Genomic DNA, 18,403 nt, shown 5'->3' with positions numbered 1-18,403 from the left:
TTCCCAGGATTGCAAAACAGGTACTGCCACTCCACACGGTCAAATGTCTTCTCCGCCTCCATGGACACCACTATCTCTGGTACTGAGCTCTAGACTATCTCTGGTACCTGAGCTGTCAACGGGATCATGACCACATTTAAATGCGCCAGGGACCCAGCTTCGATTCCTGGCTTGGGTCAGTGTGTGTGGAATCTGCACGTTTTCCCCATATCTGTGTGGGTTTCCAATTTCCTGGTCCAGTACAGTTTCTGGTCAACGGTAACCTCCAGAATGTTGATGGTGGGGGATTCAGCAATGGTAATACCATTGAATGTCAAGGGGAGATGGACTGTTCGTCTCCAAAGACCAAGGGAGATGTTAAGAATGTCAGGCTCTGTAAACAGTTATACTTTAACTGTCTATTTAATTCCATAATAAAATTTAGTCTGTTTCTGGTTTAATAATTTGATGCAGCTTTAATAAGTATTGTGCACTTTTTAAACCATGTAGAATAATTAAATAAATTGTACACTTTCTTTTGAATGTTGAAAAATAATTACATTTATCATTTAGAGTTACATAATGTATTCCTGACTGGCACACTGCACACCACCTTTCACAGGTTTGTACACAAATCAAATATGTAGCAATTTGTAAAATAAATCAGAATTAGAAACACACATTTGCATTTTTCCCGTTTTAAAAGTCCCCTTTCAGCAACATTTTCCTTTCCCTCCTCTCACAACAGACGCCATTAAAAATGTAGTTTATTCATGTAATTCCACAGGCTAGATTGAAAATGGGGAATAAATACCAGAACAATTGTCACCCTCTTTATCCAAGGCTGCAGTCAATGTTTTTAAGAATATGAATTTATTAGAATAACTGCATATGCTGAATCTTGGACTTTAACCTGATTTTGCAAATGATCAACAGGTTTGTTTCAAACACTATCTTTCGGAGCACCGAAAGCTAGTGTTTGAAACAAACCTGTTGGACTTTAACCTGGTGTTGTAAGACTTCTTACTGTGCTCACCCCAGTCCAACGCCGGCATCTCCACATCATTTACAAAATCGGTCGTGATTAACATGAAGAAATGTTTCCCAAGACAATTCTAATACTTTAAAGAATTTGCTCACAACCTGTCCACTGTGATCAACATTAAGGCACTGGCTTATTGTCAAGATAGGTGCAGGGATACCTCAGGTAGTGGCAGTTGACACAGAATCTTTCCAGCAAGGTCTCTCTCTGACTGTGATCCAGTACCAGAAAACAAGCAGATCTACATTTTCAATGGATCTGCTTGCCGATGGACACTGTCTCAACATTCTGCCTGCATGTCAGAAGAGGGGAAAGGAAATGGAAACCGCCATTGATTTTTCAGGTGACCATTTCCTCTGGTGTGTCAGATGAGTAGCTCACCCAGAGGGCTGAAAATCGGAGGGCAGAAAGCTGGACATTTTAATCTGTGTGGCCAGGAGGCCTAATGCTCCCCCTGACCAACAAAGATCAACTTTAAACCTTCGAGTGGACTTTCGTAAAATTAGACTAAAATTGCACGAGGGTCCGAGTGACATTTACATAGGCCAATTGACTCCTGCTTGTTTCTGGAGGCAAGTGTTTCAGACCGCCACCTAAACAGCAGGAGCTGAAGAAGTCATAGAAACAAAGGTACCAGTGCTGACAATTTATCACGTCATCAGCCTATTCCCACTTGGTGAAGTGAAGAATCAGCCTAGTGCAGAAAACTGTTTAATTTACTTCAGTGGCAGAATACTTCAGAAATATTTCCTCCTCCTTGTAACTTACTTGAGGTTTAAAAGTGGGGGAGGGTGTGTGTGGGAAGAGGGGTTAAATCAGAAGGGGCATCAGATTGTCCTGCTCCTGATTATAGTGAGCCTTCGAGGCATACTTATTTTCCTTCCACTTATGACTGGCAGGAAGTCAGTTCACATTGCACACTGAACATTTATCGCAAATTGTAAGTCTATTCCTTCAACATATTAAGGCTCCAAAACAAAAACAATTAATCAATGTGCCTTTTGCAACAAAGGTTCCATAGCAGATCTTGTTAATGCCCAGTATGTGCTTCCAGTACAGATTCTGATGTTTTCAATATCCCTACCATTTAATGTTCAAGGCATTATTCATTTTCTCCACAGCGTGGTACTGTGTGTGCAGCATTTTCAGAGTTTTGCTGTCAGCATCTCCAAACCACTGCTCATAGAGCTTCTTAATGGATTCATTGGCTTCTGGTGCCTGGACCGTCACACTTGCATAAAGTTCCTCAACTTGCTGCAACAAATCCTTACTGGATTCAGATCCTTCTGTTCGTATTTGGCCACCACCATTGAGACAACCTGCAGGCAGCAAGAGATCCGATGAACTAGTAATTGATTGTCAGGGGAAATTAGTACATTTAATCAAGCTCTGAAATATATTTTAAGGATCAGAACTGAATCCTTGGGCATTATTTTTAACCTTTGGATTGATTTTCAGATAATTACATTCAAGTTTAAATGTCAACTGTTGTATAGTTGTACCTGGTCTGATTGGTCAATTAAAAACCATGCCCCAAAACTAAAAATGGCATTGCTGATAGGAATCTGCTGAAAGTGTTAATTTTTATAGAAATATTAATAAAACTAATCTATAACTAATAATCTTACATGTACACACTTAGAACATACAGTGCAGGAGGCCATTCAGCCCATCGAGTCTGCACCGACCCACTGAAGCCCTCACTTCCACCCTATCCCCGTAACCCAATAACCCCTCCTAACCTTTTTGGACACTAAGGGCAATTTAGCATGGCCAATCAACCTAACCTGCACATCTTTGGACTGTGGGAGGAAACCGGAGCACCCGGAGGAAACCCACGTAGACACGGGGAGAACGTGCAGACTTCACACAGCTAGTGACCTAGCGGGGAATCGAACCTGGCGCTGTGAAGCCACAGTGATACTCACTTGTGCTACCGTGCTGCCCACCTACACACTTCTTGTACATTGAAAAATTCCTGTGTTTCCATGGTGGGCCAGTGAGCGTGTGGGTCTTGTTCCTGCTGGAACAGTTACTAAAATATATAAAACTTCACTTCCTGTCAACTTTTGCCCATACAAATTCCAATGTCCACATTTAGAATAGAAACTGGCCATTGCAAATTGCCCCCGGTAGTACTGCATAATTACAGCACAACAATTTTACACAAGCAGTTTTAACTATAATGTGGATATCAGGAATTAATATCAGAAATATGAAAGCAAGGATAGAATGTATGACTTTAATATGACAATTGATTTCATAGAATCATAGAATTTACAGTGCAGAAGGAGACCATTCGGCCTATTGAGTCTGTACCAGCCCTTGGAAAGAGCACCCTACTTAAGCCCACACCTCCACCATATCCCGATAACCCAGTAACCCAAGCTAACTTTGTTGGACACGGAGGGCAATTTAGCATGGCCAATCCGCCTAACGTGCACATCTTTCGAATGCGGGAGGAAACGGCGCGCCCAGAGGAAATCCAAGCAGGCACGGGGAGAACGTGCAGACTCTGCACAGACAGTGACCCAAGCCAGGAATCGAACCCAGGTCCATGGTGCTATGAAGCAACAGTGCTAACCAATGGGCTACCATGCCGCCCAGTAGCTGCCCACTTTCTAACCCAGCTGGACCCAGTTCCTTGTGTGCCATGTCATGGAAAATTCGATCAGTGGTTTGGAGGGAAAAAAACTCAGAAGATCAAAAATCTTAGAGGATATGAAAATGCACAGAAAGAAATCCTGAGAGTACAAGACATCAACCGAACAGTATATTGCATTTCAAAATAAATCTCCTATAGACTTAAGTGACAAAAATTGTTTATTTTTCCAACACAGCAAGCATTTCTCATACTGCACCTTACTTTGCATCTCTTCCTTCCAAAAAAGTTTCCGTAAAGTTTTACCTGAAGGACAAGCCATCACTTCCACGTAATCATAGGTCAACTTTCCACGTTTCAACTTCTGCACTAGGTTTTGAATATTCCTAAATCCGTAGGCTAGTGCAAAGCGGAGCAGAATCCTCCCATCCCGTTCCAACATTACTTCCTGGAAATCTTTATTCCTACAGAAAGAAAAGATTATTTTCCCAATAAACAGTTATACAAAAAATCCAATGCCAAGATGGCAAAACATATTCTAAAGGTACTCAATTCTTCCAGGTGCTCTGAAGAGACGGGAGCAGGGCGATTTCTGCAAAATTACCAACTGTTAGGCAAAAGGTCCAGCAATTGTTGGTTAGTTTGAAATATGCTCAAATATACATGTTTTCCTCAACAGTTAAAGATCAGGTAGGTGGGGTACTTTTGAATGTAATGTGATTTTTCTTTACAGCACAAAATTTCTCCAATCTTTTATGGTCCTTGCTCTCACCTTAGACTTCACTGTTACAGGACAATCTTTGCAGGTTAAGAGGTTAAGAGGTTACCTCTTATGGGAGAGTCTGGAACTAGGGTACACTATTTTAAAATTAGGGGTCACCCTTTTATGACAGAGATGAGGAGAATTGTTTTCTTTCAGAGGATTGAGAGACTTTGGAACTCTGCCTCAGAAAGTGGGGGAAGCGGGGTCACTGAATATGTTTAAAAAAGGTCAAGGTAGATAAATTCTTGTTGGACATGGGAATCAAAAGGTTATTGGGGGTAGATAGGGAATCTGAAACTCAACTCAAACAGATCAGCCATGATCTTATTGAATGGCAGTACAGGCTCAAAGGGCCGTGTGGTCTACTTCTGCTCCTACGTTGTAAACACAAGAAATAAACATCAGTAAAAAGAGGTGAAACCACCTACCTGAGTGTTTTGTAGGTAATTTCATGTATTTCAATTCCAAAGAGCTCCTTCGCAGCATGCTTGAAAACATGTTCTAGATAGCCACCTGAACCCCCACCAGAATGCCCAATCACTTCAGCTTCTGGCCCACTACTGAACCTAAAAGACAAATTGAATTGATATGAATTCCCAAACTTCAAAGATGCAGCATTATTAGTGGTTCAAAAATTGAAACACTAACTCCCCATTGTGCCCTACCAGACATAGTGATCAGAGTAGAACATCATCTGCAAAGTTATTTTTAAACAAAATAATTGCTGCCCTTGACTCTATTCAAAAGACATCTGAAATGATATTTCTTCTCCGTGATAAATTTTTGTGCTCATCAATATGACTAATGGTCAGTTTCTCCTTTTTAAAATGGGGTGGGCCAGTGAGTGTGTGGGTCTTGTTCCTGCTAGAACAGTTACTAGCAGCAGCTAATAGCATGTTAGACTGAATACCCCGCCACGCCACAGTGTTGTGTTCCACAAAGTCAATGGTGCAGAATAACATACTCTGTCAAAGTTAGTGTTAGCATCTATCTTGTAGCGTTACCATGTGTGGTTATTCACACAAGTAGCACATAAACCGTACTTAGGTGAGGGGTGAAGGGAAAGGTGCAGGTTAGGTGTACAACATGGCTGCAAACTTAACATGGAGATCCACTTCCACAAAATAGCAGGAATACATGCAAACACAGCTCTAATTGAACTTGGGTAACCTTTATTATTTAATGTGCGAGGGTTCTAAAATTACTCAAATGTAACCAAACAGTACATAAAAGCCTCTGAACCATTATTGTGTAAACATAGTTAGAATGCATCATTACGCTAATGAAGCTGATCTAGAATAGGAAGGAAGAGCTATAAGGTGACCTGGTTCTGGGGCTTAATTGCAGATATTGAAGCTCCTTAAATTCTTAAGAGAACACAAATTATAGCCGATAAAAATGATAGCTGTAGATGCATATGACAAACAATCTTTAGCACCCCACATATTGTATTTGGACCCGCCTGCAGTTTGCCATTAATGACTGAAACCATTATTATACACTTTGCATTGGAGGTATGTTATAACGGAAGTGCAGTTTTTCATTTTTACATCAGTTCTCAAATCTTGTGACCATCTTAAGCCCTTATGGACCAACTTCAATGGATAATTCATAGGTAACAAGACATTTTAAGTCACTTAACGGACAGGCCCTGCTTTCTTTTATTTGAAGGTAGAAGTACTGCGTTCATTCTGGGTGTTTACGTTCAGCCGGTGGTAAATTTTAAACATTTAGTGAAACGTTAAGGTCATGTCATAAATAGTGAACAGAGCTGAAATTTACTGTAAAGTTAATTTCTGTAGGAGTTTGAACTCCACACAGGGAACTCAAGCGTTGCGAAGCATCTTCAATATCAACTACAAACTCACATCGGCACTGCGCAAGATTAAAACAAAAAATAAATCTGCAGAATTTTTTTTTTTAAATTATTACTGCTGGAGGACAGACTATCTTTTCAGATTTATTTTTAGCTGTAGCTGGCTTGTTTACAGGAAGCCTGTAATGTTAATAGCCAAGTGTGGTTCCCATCACGTAGCTGTGCGGAAATTATTCTCATCAATAAAAAACACCAGACAGGTCTGCTGTGATAAACTCAGAGTTTGGCATTTAGGGTCTGCTGTCCCAGCCAAATTCAGTGACTTTTGCTTACAAACTAATTAAGATATCAGCAGTAATAGACCGTGGAAACATTGCCTTTTGACTCGTAGGCTGCACCAAAAGAACCTCTGAAAGTATACAAAATTGCTCAGCTTTGATTGATTGAGTTATTTCTACTGATTTCAATCAACTGTATTGGCTAATAAAAGAACTCTTCCCAACATCAAAAAGATTTTAAGCTATAAATAAATAATTATGAACAAAATTGACCAAAGTGCAACATCCGTGCAAACTTCCTATTTAAGATTGACCTAACATTTTTACATTCCTTTTGCATGGATATGCGGCAGCAGAGCAAGGCAAAATGGACCTAGTGTGCACGCTTCAGCAAAGTGACTTCCCAACCCCAGCAACCACAAAAGTAGTCTAGTGAAGGTCCTTTCATGCTTAGTAACAGACCAATTTGCATTTATATAGAGCCTTTAATGCCGAAAAATGGCTAAAGGCACTGAGTACACACATACGGAAGCCAATATTGACAAGTCGAAGAAGATGATTTTAAGATAGGTGACTCGAAACTGACCACTTTTTCAAGCTTCTAAAAAGGTGGAAAGGGTTTGAGAATTTTAAAGGAAACTCCAGAGCCTTGACAGCTGAAAGCACGGCCATCAAAAGTGGAATGATTAAAATTGGAGAAATGCAAGAAGGCTGAATTGAAGGAGCACAAATGTTCCAGAGCTGATAGAAATTAAAGAGATATGGGGGAGCAAGGTGATGGGAGGGATTTGAAAACAAGGATGATAATTTAAAAATAATTGCCAATGTCAGTGAACAGAGGTGGTAAACACGACTTGGTACACGTTAGGACCAGGGCAGCAGAGTTTTGGGTGTCTTCTGGTTTAGACAGTAGAAGGTGGGAGGGCAGGTGGAGACGTTGGAGTAAATGTTCAGAGATCCCTGAAGGTAGCAGGACAGGCTGATAATGTGGTTAAGGCGGCCTATGGAACCCTTTCTTTTATTAGCCAAAGGCACAGAATCTAAGAGCGGAGGATATGCTGGAATTCTTAGTTAGACCATCATTCAAGTACTGTGTGTGCAGTTGTGGCCTCCTCACTACAGAAAGGATGTAATTGCATTAGAGAGAGTACAGAGGAGACTTACCAGGATGTTGCCAGGACTGGAAAACTGCAGCTAAAAAAAAAGGAAAGATTGGATAGGCTGGGGGTGTTCTCCACAGAATAGGGGAGCCAGAGAAGAGATTTGACTTATATGTGAAAAATAGTGAATGAGGGGCCTTGATAGAGCGGATGGCGAAGATGTAAAGTGATTGGTAGAAAGTTTAGAGGAGAGATGAGGAAAACGGTTTTTACCCAGAGGGTGATGGAAGTCTGGACTAGCTGCCTGAAAGTGTAGGAGACGCAGAAACTCTCATTCCATTTAAAAAGGTGTCTGGAAGTGCATCTCAAATTCAGGAATCTCAAATGCTAGGTAGTTGGATTAGGCTGGGTGGCTTGTGTTTCAACTGGCGCAGACACAATAGGCCAAGCTCCTCTGTGCTGTAAACTTTCTATGATTGTATTTTAGAATAGCCAACTCTAGGAGGTAAAGATGAACTGAGGCAGTGGCGGAGTGGATAATGTTATGGATAGGGAACTAGATATTCTGAGCGATGGCATAGATATTAGTCAGAAGCTCATCAGAGTCAAGTATGACACCATGGTTCTTGTGAACAGTCTGATTCGAAATCAGACTCAGTAAGGGATGAAATTTAGCTCCGCCCAATATTTTGTTGCGAGAAAATTTCTGCTCATTCAATTTTATTTTTTGGTTGACCCCTGGGATGCATGTCTCTGGCAAGACCAGCATTTAAGTTCCTTTCCTATTTTCTCATGAGAAATTGTTGGTGAGCCACTTTCTTGAACCAATGCGATCCATGTGATGTAGGTACATCCAGTGTTGTTAGGATGCTCCAGGATTTACAACCCAGTAACAGTAAAGGAACAATGATATATTTCCAAGTCAAGATGGCATGCGACTTGGAGGGGAATTTTCAGGTGGTGGTGTTCCTCTGCATCGCCTGCCCATGCCCTTCTAGGTGCGTGTTTGAAATGTGTTGTCAAAGGAGCCTTGGCGAGTTACTACAATGCATCTTGTAAATGGCACACACTGCTGCCACTATGCTTTGGTGAGGGAGTGAATAGTTAAGCAGGTGGATAGGTAGCAATTAAGTGGCTGCTTTATCCTGGATGGAAGAGAAAATGTTGGAAAATCTCAGCAGGTTTGGCAGCATCTGGGAGAGAAAAGAGCTAACGTTTTGAGTCCGATGACTCTCTTTCGTTTCAGATTCCAGCATCTGGAGTAATTTGCTTTTATCCTGGATGGGGCTATCAAGGATTGCAAGAGTTGCACTGATACTGGCAAATGGAGAGTATTCCATCACACTCCTGATTTAGAACATAGAACAGTACAGCACAGAACAGGCCCTTCGGCCCTCGATGTTGTGCCGAGCCATGATCACCATACTCAAACCCACGTATCCACCCTATACCCGTAACCCAATAACCCCCCTCTTAACCTTGCTTTTTACGACACTACGGGCAATTTAGCATGGCCAATCCACCTAACCCGCACATCTTTGGACTGTGGGAGGAAACCGGAGCACCCGGGAGGAAATGCACGCCCACACGGGGAGGATGTGCAGACTCCGCACAGACAGTGACCCAGCCGGGAATCGAACCTGGGACCCTGGAGCTGTGAAGCATTTATGCTAACCACCATGCTACCGTGCTGCCCATTTGTGCCTTGTCGATGGTGGACAGGCTCTGGGGAGTCAGGAAGTGAATTGTTCACTGCAGAATTCCCAGCCTCTGCCTTGCTCTTGTAGCTACTGTATTTTTACAGATAGTCCAGTTCAGTTTTGATCAAAGTTAAACCTCAGGATGTTGATGGTGGAAGATTTAGTTATGGCAATGCCACTGAATGCCATGGGGAGATGGTCAGGTTTGCATTTGTTGGAGATGGTCATTGCCTGACACATGTTTAGCATGAGTGTTTCTTGCCACTTATCAGCCCAAGCATGAATATTGTTCAGATCTGTGGATATAGACTACTTCAGTATCAGATGAATGGCAAAAGGTACTAAAAGCCATGAAATCATCAGTGAACATCCCCACTTCTGACCTTATGATGGAAGTGTTATAATATACACCAGTATATCATGGTGCAGACACACACTGATGGACACACACAGGGACCAATCAACATGTACAAACACCGCAGCCAATCACCAGTTAGAATACACACGCTCATTCTGGGTGCTGCCTCGGAGTGTAACAAGAACTCATCCAGCCCAGCACAGACTTGCAACACGTGCTGAGAGAATCAACTGGTTCGGACAAGGCTTAGGTCTCTAGTTTAAGTTAGCATCATTTAGACCAACAGTCATCGTGTGTTAGTTAGTTAGAAGTAGTTAATAAAATTGAGTTGAACCTTCATCAGTGTTGGAAGTGTCTGTTCATCTCTCAAGTCCACACTAGCCAACACTTCAGGAAGGTCATTGATGAAGCAGTTGAAGATGGCTGGGCCCAGGACACTACCCTGAGGAACCCCTGCAGTGATGTCCTGGAACGGAGATGATTGACCTCCTACAACCATATCCATCTTCCTTTGTGAGAAATACAACTCCACCAGTGGTGTATTTTCCTCCAATTCCCATTTACTCCAGTTCTGGTGAGCTTCCTTGATGCCACATTCAGTCAAATGCTGCTTTGATGTCATGGTCAGTCACTTTCACCTCACTTCTGGAGCTCAGTTCCTTTGTCAATATTAAGGCTGTAATGAGGACTGGAGCTAAGTGGTCCAGGCGGCACCCTGACTGATAATCAGTGAGCAGGTTGCTGCTCAGCAAGTGCAGTTTGATAGCACTGTCAATGACACCTTTGATCACTTTGTTGATGACAAGAGAGTAGAGTATTAGGGTAATAATCAGTTGGATTAGATTTGTCCTGATTTTTGCAGACAGGAAATACCTACGTAATTTTGCACCTTGTCAGGCAGATGCCAGTGTTGTAGCTGTACAGCTTGGATAAGGACACAGCTAGTTCTGGTGCACATGTTTTCAGTGCTACAGCCGGGGGATGTTGTCAGGGTCAGTTGTCGATTGAGAGTCAGTGAAGGGGTCAAGCCTTTGATAATAGCTGTGCTGCAGATGTAGCTCGATGAGCTTACCACGCATTTAAAAATGGAATGTTGTTGAGCATTTCTCGATTTGAAACAGATGTGTCCCATCATGTTCAATGTTATGTCTATTTGACTTTCCAAAACAACAAAAAAAACCCTGCTGCATTTGGTGTTTGTAGGACAAAGGCAAAACATTCTTGGCTTCTGTTGTTAGATGCCGAGACATTTTGGTATCTGCAATGAGGCTGTTTGCAGCTTCCGGAGGTTAATGACGTGTGACAGACTGCCACCGGTGCGCTTTTCCAACTCATCTTGTCGGGGAACACGGGAGTTCTGGGTGCAGCATCTCACGATATAATTTGTTTCTTTTTTTTTCTGCTGCAAGTGGTGCGTGTAAAGGAATGTTAAGATGGAAACTGCTTTAAATAGTCCAAAAGCAGATTGCACACAATACTCGAGACGGGTGAGCATTTCAGACTGGCAAGTGTCGTTCAAAGTGGTTTGACCTGAATTCAGCAATGCAATCCTGATTTGTTGATTTTCACTTTGAATATTATTTCATGGCTACTATCCTCAGGTGTGGAATAACCTAATCTTGCAAGACATTAATAACATCATAAGCAAAACAAAAACTGAATCACAGCAGCAGAGAATGGTTACAGCACAGAGGCCATTCAGTCCATCATGTCTCTCATGATCAAGTGTGAACCGCGGCAGCAGGTAGTATTTTAGACTAAGAGAACTGCAAATTTTTATTCAGTAAAGGATTACGAATTAAATATTTTAATCATCTGCAAGAAAGGTTTCACAATTCCGGCACCAAAAATGCTGAAATATAAAAATACAATTTTTAAAAAAATTCAGCTCCTTGGTTGGGTCTACTGTTTTCATAGAGTCCCTACAATGCAGAAGTAGGCCTTTCATCCCCCTGAGTCTGCACTGACCTTTGTAAACGCACTCCACCATATCCCAACAAACCCTTAATCTAACCTACAAATCCCTGGGCACTAAGGGCAATTGATTCTGCCCAATCTAATATACCTAACCTGCATATCTTTGGACTGTGGGAGGAAACCAGAGCACCCTGAGGAAACACACGCAGACACAGGGAGAACGTACAAATTCCACACAGTCACCCAAAGCCAGAATTGAACCCGGGTCCCTGGTACTGTTATGCAGCAGTGCTAACATGCCACCCATTAGTTATGCTGATAAAAAGATGAGCAGACTGTACCCTTCAGTTCCAATCCCTCATGGGCTTACTTAATTTCCTAGGCAGGACTGACGCAATAACAGGCTTGCGTATTTTCTTATCAGGCACACCAAGTGCTTGGAAGTTAGGGAGTGGAAATTTGGGTCCCTCCAGATTAGGAGATTTTTTAACTGTAAGAATAAAAGCAGCAACCATTGCAAGAAAGAGTTCTGTATGAAATCATTTTAGGTAATAATTTTAGATTAAGGATATGGATTCATTGCAACGCCACCAGTATGGAAGCTTTTCATTGCTGCGTTATTGTGACTGTTTACATTACATGTTGAGGAAACTGCGGGCTTCCTGGAATTAATGACGCCTGAACTCCTGCATTATTACAGTGAAGCGCCCAGATGGTGAGATGGATAATAAAGGAAAGGGAGTATGCTTTCAAAATACTGTAAAAGGCTAAATTACACAATCCTTTGAATGAATTCTAGATAACGATCAAGGATTCGCTCATTTGACAAGAAATGTTTTCTTTTAAAATAAACATCATGTTTAAGTGAGCCACTGATCACAACCTAAAGACTCAGACTTTGACTTACAGCGTATCCAGTGGTACTGGATCCACATTCGTTAAGGAAAGACCCTCCTGTTCCAACATTTTCAACACTTCACCTTCAAAACAGAGATTCTATCATTAGTATATCGCAAAGCAGATCTTTAAAACAAGCAAACGACAACCTGAACAAGAATGGAGCCGTCTCTGTAAAACCAACCTCAAACTTGAATCATTTCATAATAAGGAATAACTGGAATTCCATCCAACGATTTCTAGAGTGCAAACTTATTTGTAAGTCACATTACCATCACAACAGGTCAAGAATCTCCAGAAGCAACACCAAGCAGATAACTCATAGGCTAGATCATCATCATGTGAAGATAGTAATGAGACCATTACTAGCCATGATACATATAACAGCTTAAAGTTTTGAGTTGAAAGTACTATGCAATGCTATTGTTGCCACGGCGGAAACCATAGCAATATAATATACTTCATACATTTCTCCATAAAAGTTTCGTGATAAAATTCCACCACAAGGAGTCTACTGAAAACATACACCCCGATAGAATAGGATAGCAGAATGATTCGTAAAAAGTTCACAAACGTACGGGTGTGAGACTTATATGCAAGTTTGACTTTTAGTCAAAATGTTTCAATTTTTTGACAAACAATTCAGCTGATTTGGTTTGACCCCAAGGAATAGCATTACAGACTGAGTATAAGTCTGAGTGAAAAGAGCGAGGGTGTAACAATATAATACAGGCAGGCCTTTCTCACCTGAAGTAATTACACAGTCCACATCTCTTGTGTGGTATTCTTCACTGAAGAAGTCTTCCCTTGAAGCCTCTAATTTTTTATCATAACATGGCATCACTGTTACATGGTATATCTGATCTGGTGATATATTCTGTGAGGAAAGCAGAATACATCATACTCTTCCTTTGTCCTCCTGCACAAGCATTTGAACGCTTACACTCTACAACTAATTCTTCAACATCCCACCTAACAAAGAAAAATACCAACTTTGAAGCAATATTTTTGAAAGGAATATAGAAGAGGATGTCAATCAACTCTTCAATCCTGCTCTGCCAGGTAATTAGATTACGACGGGATCTCTACATTAATTCTATATCCTTACCCAGACTACTCTCTCATTTTTGTTTTTGGAGAGCACAGCCAATTTAAGTGCACGGCCTCTTTAAATTACTTGGCGTGAACGTACTGCAACTTAAATGCATGGGAAGATTTAGGAGTACCCATAGTCTTCTGAAAGGGTTGCAGACTTCTACTAACCTGGGTGAAAATATACCTCCTGATTCGATTCCTCATCTTTAATTCCTCTAGCTTTAATTTCTAGACTTCTTCTGGATACCCCCATTTCCCCACCCAGAGAAAATCCCTTTATATTGTTACGGCCTCAATGACATCACACCTCAATTTTCTAACCTTGAGCTAAAGTAAAAAGTGCTAATGTCAAAGCTCTATTTTCAGAGATGAGCCATAGTACAGGTGATTCCAGGTTATGAGCATTGCCATGCAGTAGCCTGAACAAATCACAGTTATATCATCCCACTTAAACTCTCCAAAAATACATCAACTCCTCCTGGAAAAGGCACAACATTATGTGGTAGGCATTAATCAGCACATAATAGTCATGCAAGACTTGGAAACAAAATATTGAATCCCTTGGAGCAACAGCATTCATCTAAATTTCATCACACGTCCAAGATTGTAATTAACGTTTTCAACAAGCTCAGTGATGTATCATTTGCTGACAGATCATTTGAATTGAGGGAACTATGCTGCACACCAATGATCTCCCATCTGTGCATGTGAAAGAGATTTTAGCTCACGTTGCAGCAGTAAAGTAGGGAAAGCTAGAGAAAATTCACCCGCCCCAATGAGCACAATAATTACAATGGTTTAAGTGTGGTTGCTTTCTTTCAATCTACCCGAGCATCTATCAGGAGAATCTGAAGTTTGTCACGTCAGTTTAGATTCTGTGCTGTAACAATACAGATTTTCGTTGATGAGAAAATAATTATATTGTCACTTACCTGCCGCTGTGCAAAGTAGTCCTTGACTAAAGAGCCCATCACCTGCTGTGGGGATTTGGTTGTGCTGATATAGGGAATAATGTAACTGCCATGGGTTTTCTCAGCATAACAGATCCAACCTGAAAGTCAGATGTTGGAACATTACAAGAAATCAAATATTCCCATGTAATTTCACTAGATCATGTTTAGGAAGTCACTGCACTTGAAAAGCAGTTTCATGTAAAGAATATTTAGGAGGATTTTAGTATAATCAGGCAATGTGGAGCTGCATGCAACATTTAAGACAATTATTCTGTGTGAACAGTAAACCTAAACATAATTCAGTCAGCTTGGGTGAAACATGTCAGGAAGTAACTGAGAATGAGCTTGAGAATGAAGAAATTTGATGTGGAATAGAAGTGGAGCTGATTCTCTGTAAAATCATTTGGTGCAGTGGCAATTAACCAGCAGTCAGCTAACCAGATTCTACAGATGGCAACTTACTTCCTACTGCTGGTAGGGAATAGGAATGCAGGTCATGAGAAGAGTATTAGGTGTCAGAGTTAGCTCAGTGGTAGCACTCTCACCTCTAAATCAACGATGCGGAGATGCCGATGTGGAGGGCATCTTGAAACCCATCGTACAAGGAATGCCCAGCTTCTGTCGTGACACGACGGACACTTACAGAAGCTCAGCACCCATGAACTAGTTGAACCAGGAACATTCCTCGTCACAATGGACGTCTCAGCACTCTACACCAGCATCCCCCATGACGACGACATTGCTGCAACGGCCTCAGTACACAACACTGACAACTGCCAATCTCCAAAGGCAATTCTGCAACTGATCCGCTTCATTCTGGATCACAACATCTTCACCTTCGACAACAAGTTCTTCATCCAGACACACGGAACAGCCAGGGGGACCAATTTTGCACCTCAATATGCCAACATCTCCAAGCACAAGTTTGAACAAGACCTCCTCACCACACAGGATCTTCAACCGCCGATATACACTAGATACATTGATGACATTTTTTTCCTTTGGACCCACGGTGAAGAATCACTGAAACAACTACACAATGACATCAATAAGTTCCAACCCACCATCAGACTCACTATGGACCACTCTCCAAAATTGGTTGCATTCTTGGACACACTCATCTCCATCAAGGACGGTCACCTTAGCACTTTGCTTTACCGCAAGCCCACGGATAACCTCACGATGCTCCACTTCTCCAGCTTCCACCCTAAACACATTAAAGAAGCCACCCCCTCTGGACAAGCCCTCCGTATACACAGGATCTGCTCAGACGAGGAGGAGCCTAACAGACATCTACTGATGCTGAAAGATCTCCTCGTACGAATGGGATATGGCGCTCGACTCATCGATCAACAGTTCCAATGCACCACAGCAAATAACCGCACAGACCTCCTCAGAAGCAAAACCGGTACACAACCAACAAGAATACCCTTCGTAGTCCAGTATTTCCCAGGAACGGAGAAACTATGACATCTTCTTCATAGCCTTCAACACATCATAGATGAAGGCGAACATCTTGCCAAGGTAATCCCCACACCCCCACGACTTGCCTTCAAACCCGTTTGCAACAAACTACCCAGCCTTCAGAACAGCGACCACGACACCACACAACCTTGCCATGACAATCTCTGCAAGACGTGCCAGATCATCGACATGGGTCCCACCATTACAAGCGAGGACACCACCCACCAGGTGTGCGGTACATACTCAAGCGACTCGGCCAACGTTGTCTACCTCATATGCTGCAGGAAAGGATGCCCCAAAGCGTGGTACATTGGTGAAACCATGCAGACGCTGCAACAACGGATGAACGGACATTGCGCGACAATCGCCAAACAGGAATGTGCCCTTCCAGTCGGAGAACACTTCAGCAGTCAAGGGCATTCAGCATCTGATCGGCAGATAAGCGTTCTCCAAGGTGGCTTTCAGCACACTCGACAACGCAGAATCGCCAAACAGAAACTTATAGCCAGGTTCCGCACACATGAGTACAGCCTCAACCGGAACCTTGGATTCATGTCACATTACATTCACCCCCCCACCATATGGCCTGGGCTTGCGAAATCCTACCAGCTGTTTTGGCTTGAGATAATTCACACCTCTTTAACCTGGATTACCCCTCTCTCTGGATCTGTAAAGACTTAATTACCTGCAAATGCTCGCATTCAAAGCATTGCCTTAGGAGAATAAGACCACACTGCTCAATCACTCCACAAAGGACTGCCCTCTCAACCTAAGATCGATCTAGTGAGCATTCATTGCACACCCCCCCCCCCTTTCCTCTTTATGTAAGAAGACCGAAACTGCACACACTACTGCAGGCGTGGTCATAGATCATAGAATCTACAGTGCAGAAGGAGGTTATTCGGCCCATCGAGTCTGCACCGGCTCTTGGAAAGAGCACCCTACCCAAGGTCAGCACCTCCACCCTATCCCCATAACCCAGCAACCCCATCCAACACGAAGGGCAATTTTTGGACACTAAGGGCAATTTATCATGGCCAATCCACCTAACCTGCACATCTTTGGACTGTGGGAGGAAACCGGAGCACCCGGAGGAAACCCACACACACACGGGATGTGCAGACTCCACACAGACAGTGACCCAAGCCGGAATCGAACCTGGGACCCTGGAACTGTGAAACAATTGTGCTATCCACAATGCTACCGTGCTGCCAAGCTATATATAATTGCAGCAAGACTTCTTTACTCTTGTACTTCAACCCCCTTATAATAAGGGTTAACATACCAATTGCCTTTCTAATTGCTTGTATTTCCATATTACATTTCTTTGACTCCTGTAAAGGACCCCCAAAATAGTCCTAATAACTGATATTTACTAGTCTCTCACCTTTTAACAATTATTCACTTTCTCCATTCTTCCTCCAAAAATTGATGTGTTCAAGTCCTATTCTTGGGACACCAAATCTAGGCTGATCCATCAGATTGGAGAGAATCTCGTCACAGGCGATATCCTTCAAATCTGACCTAAAAAGGGGTGTGGAATCTAAAGATCCATGGTGCTATTTCAAAAAAGGGCAGAGGAGCTCTGCCTGGTGTCCTGGCCAACATTTATCCCTTAAATCGACATGCAAAATCAGAGCATCACACTGTTGTTTGTGGGACCTTGCTGTACATAACCTTTTCTATTATCTAATAGTGAGTACATTTTAATAAGTCCTTTGTTGACCATCCCGAGGCGGTACACAAGTGAAAGTTCTTTCTTTCTATTACAAATACCTGGACAGGCAGAGGCCAGCATTGGTAGAGCTTTGCTATCCTCCTTGTGCCTTTGGAAACGCTTAACAAACTCATGCTGACTCTCCAGCAAGCTGAAGTTTCTTGAGAAGGTCGTGTCAAACACGTAGTGAACACCTAGGAATATTTAGAAGGCAGAAAACGAGAGGGGGGCGGTTAGAGAAATTTGGAAGCTGCTCCAGGATATAATTAACTCAGAATTCAAACAACATATTTAAATCCATTTCTCATCATGTTAACACATTCACTTCTTGCACACATGTAATTATCTATACTCTCCAACTAATCCATATTCACCTATATATATATATATATATACACACACAACAATTGATTGTGTTGCAATTCCTTTAATGGAAAGCAGGAGAATGCCTAATAATTACCATGAATTACCAGAAAACAAACAACATTGGAATCTCAGAAACCACACATTTCAGAGCAGGGCAGTCACAATTCCTTTGATGGGTCATTAATCGAGAAAGAAATTAACATTCTCAAGATTTTTTGTTGAAGAAACAATTTAACCACCACACAGTCTCAGCAGTTTCCAGTGAACTGTTCAGACTTTTAGCTGATTTTTCCCATGAAGAAAATGCTCGTCATATTTAGAGCTGCTTGGTCGATGGGTTTTTATAGCGATTTTGC

At 42.0% G+C, this 18,403-nt stretch overlaps 1 protein-coding gene across 2 annotated transcripts in view; it reads right to left on the bottom strand.

Moving 5' to 3' along the window:
• Window positions 1-428: 428 nt before the first annotated feature.
• The window catches only part of narfl (nuclear prelamin A recognition factor-like), a 31,460-nt gene continuing 13,485 nt past the window's right edge, over window positions 429-18,403 (bottom strand). For both annotated transcript variants that reach the window (XM_038820080.1, XM_038820081.1), the window contains exons 5-11: window positions 17,741-17,875; window positions 14,480-14,598; window positions 13,200-13,329; window positions 12,463-12,535; window positions 4,815-4,952; window positions 3,930-4,087; window positions 429-2,340 (exon numbers count right to left, since the gene is read on the bottom strand). In XM_038820080.1, the coding sequence (XP_038676008.1) occupies window positions 2,102-2,340; window positions 3,930-4,087; window positions 4,815-4,952; window positions 12,463-12,535; window positions 13,200-13,329; window positions 14,480-14,598; window positions 17,741-17,875 (992 nt within the window). In that variant the 3' untranslated portion in view covers window positions 429-2,101. The remainder of the gene's footprint in view (window positions 2,341-3,929; window positions 4,088-4,814; window positions 4,953-12,462; window positions 12,536-13,199; window positions 13,330-14,479; window positions 14,599-17,740; window positions 17,876-18,403) is intronic.

This window comes from Scyliorhinus canicula, chromosome 15, assembly GCF_902713615.1.
Source record: "Scyliorhinus canicula chromosome 15, sScyCan1.1, whole genome shotgun sequence".
Taxonomy (NCBI): domain Eukaryota; kingdom Metazoa; phylum Chordata; class Chondrichthyes; order Carcharhiniformes; family Scyliorhinidae; genus Scyliorhinus; species Scyliorhinus canicula.
This window is presented reverse-complemented; position numbering and strand designations above follow the sequence as displayed.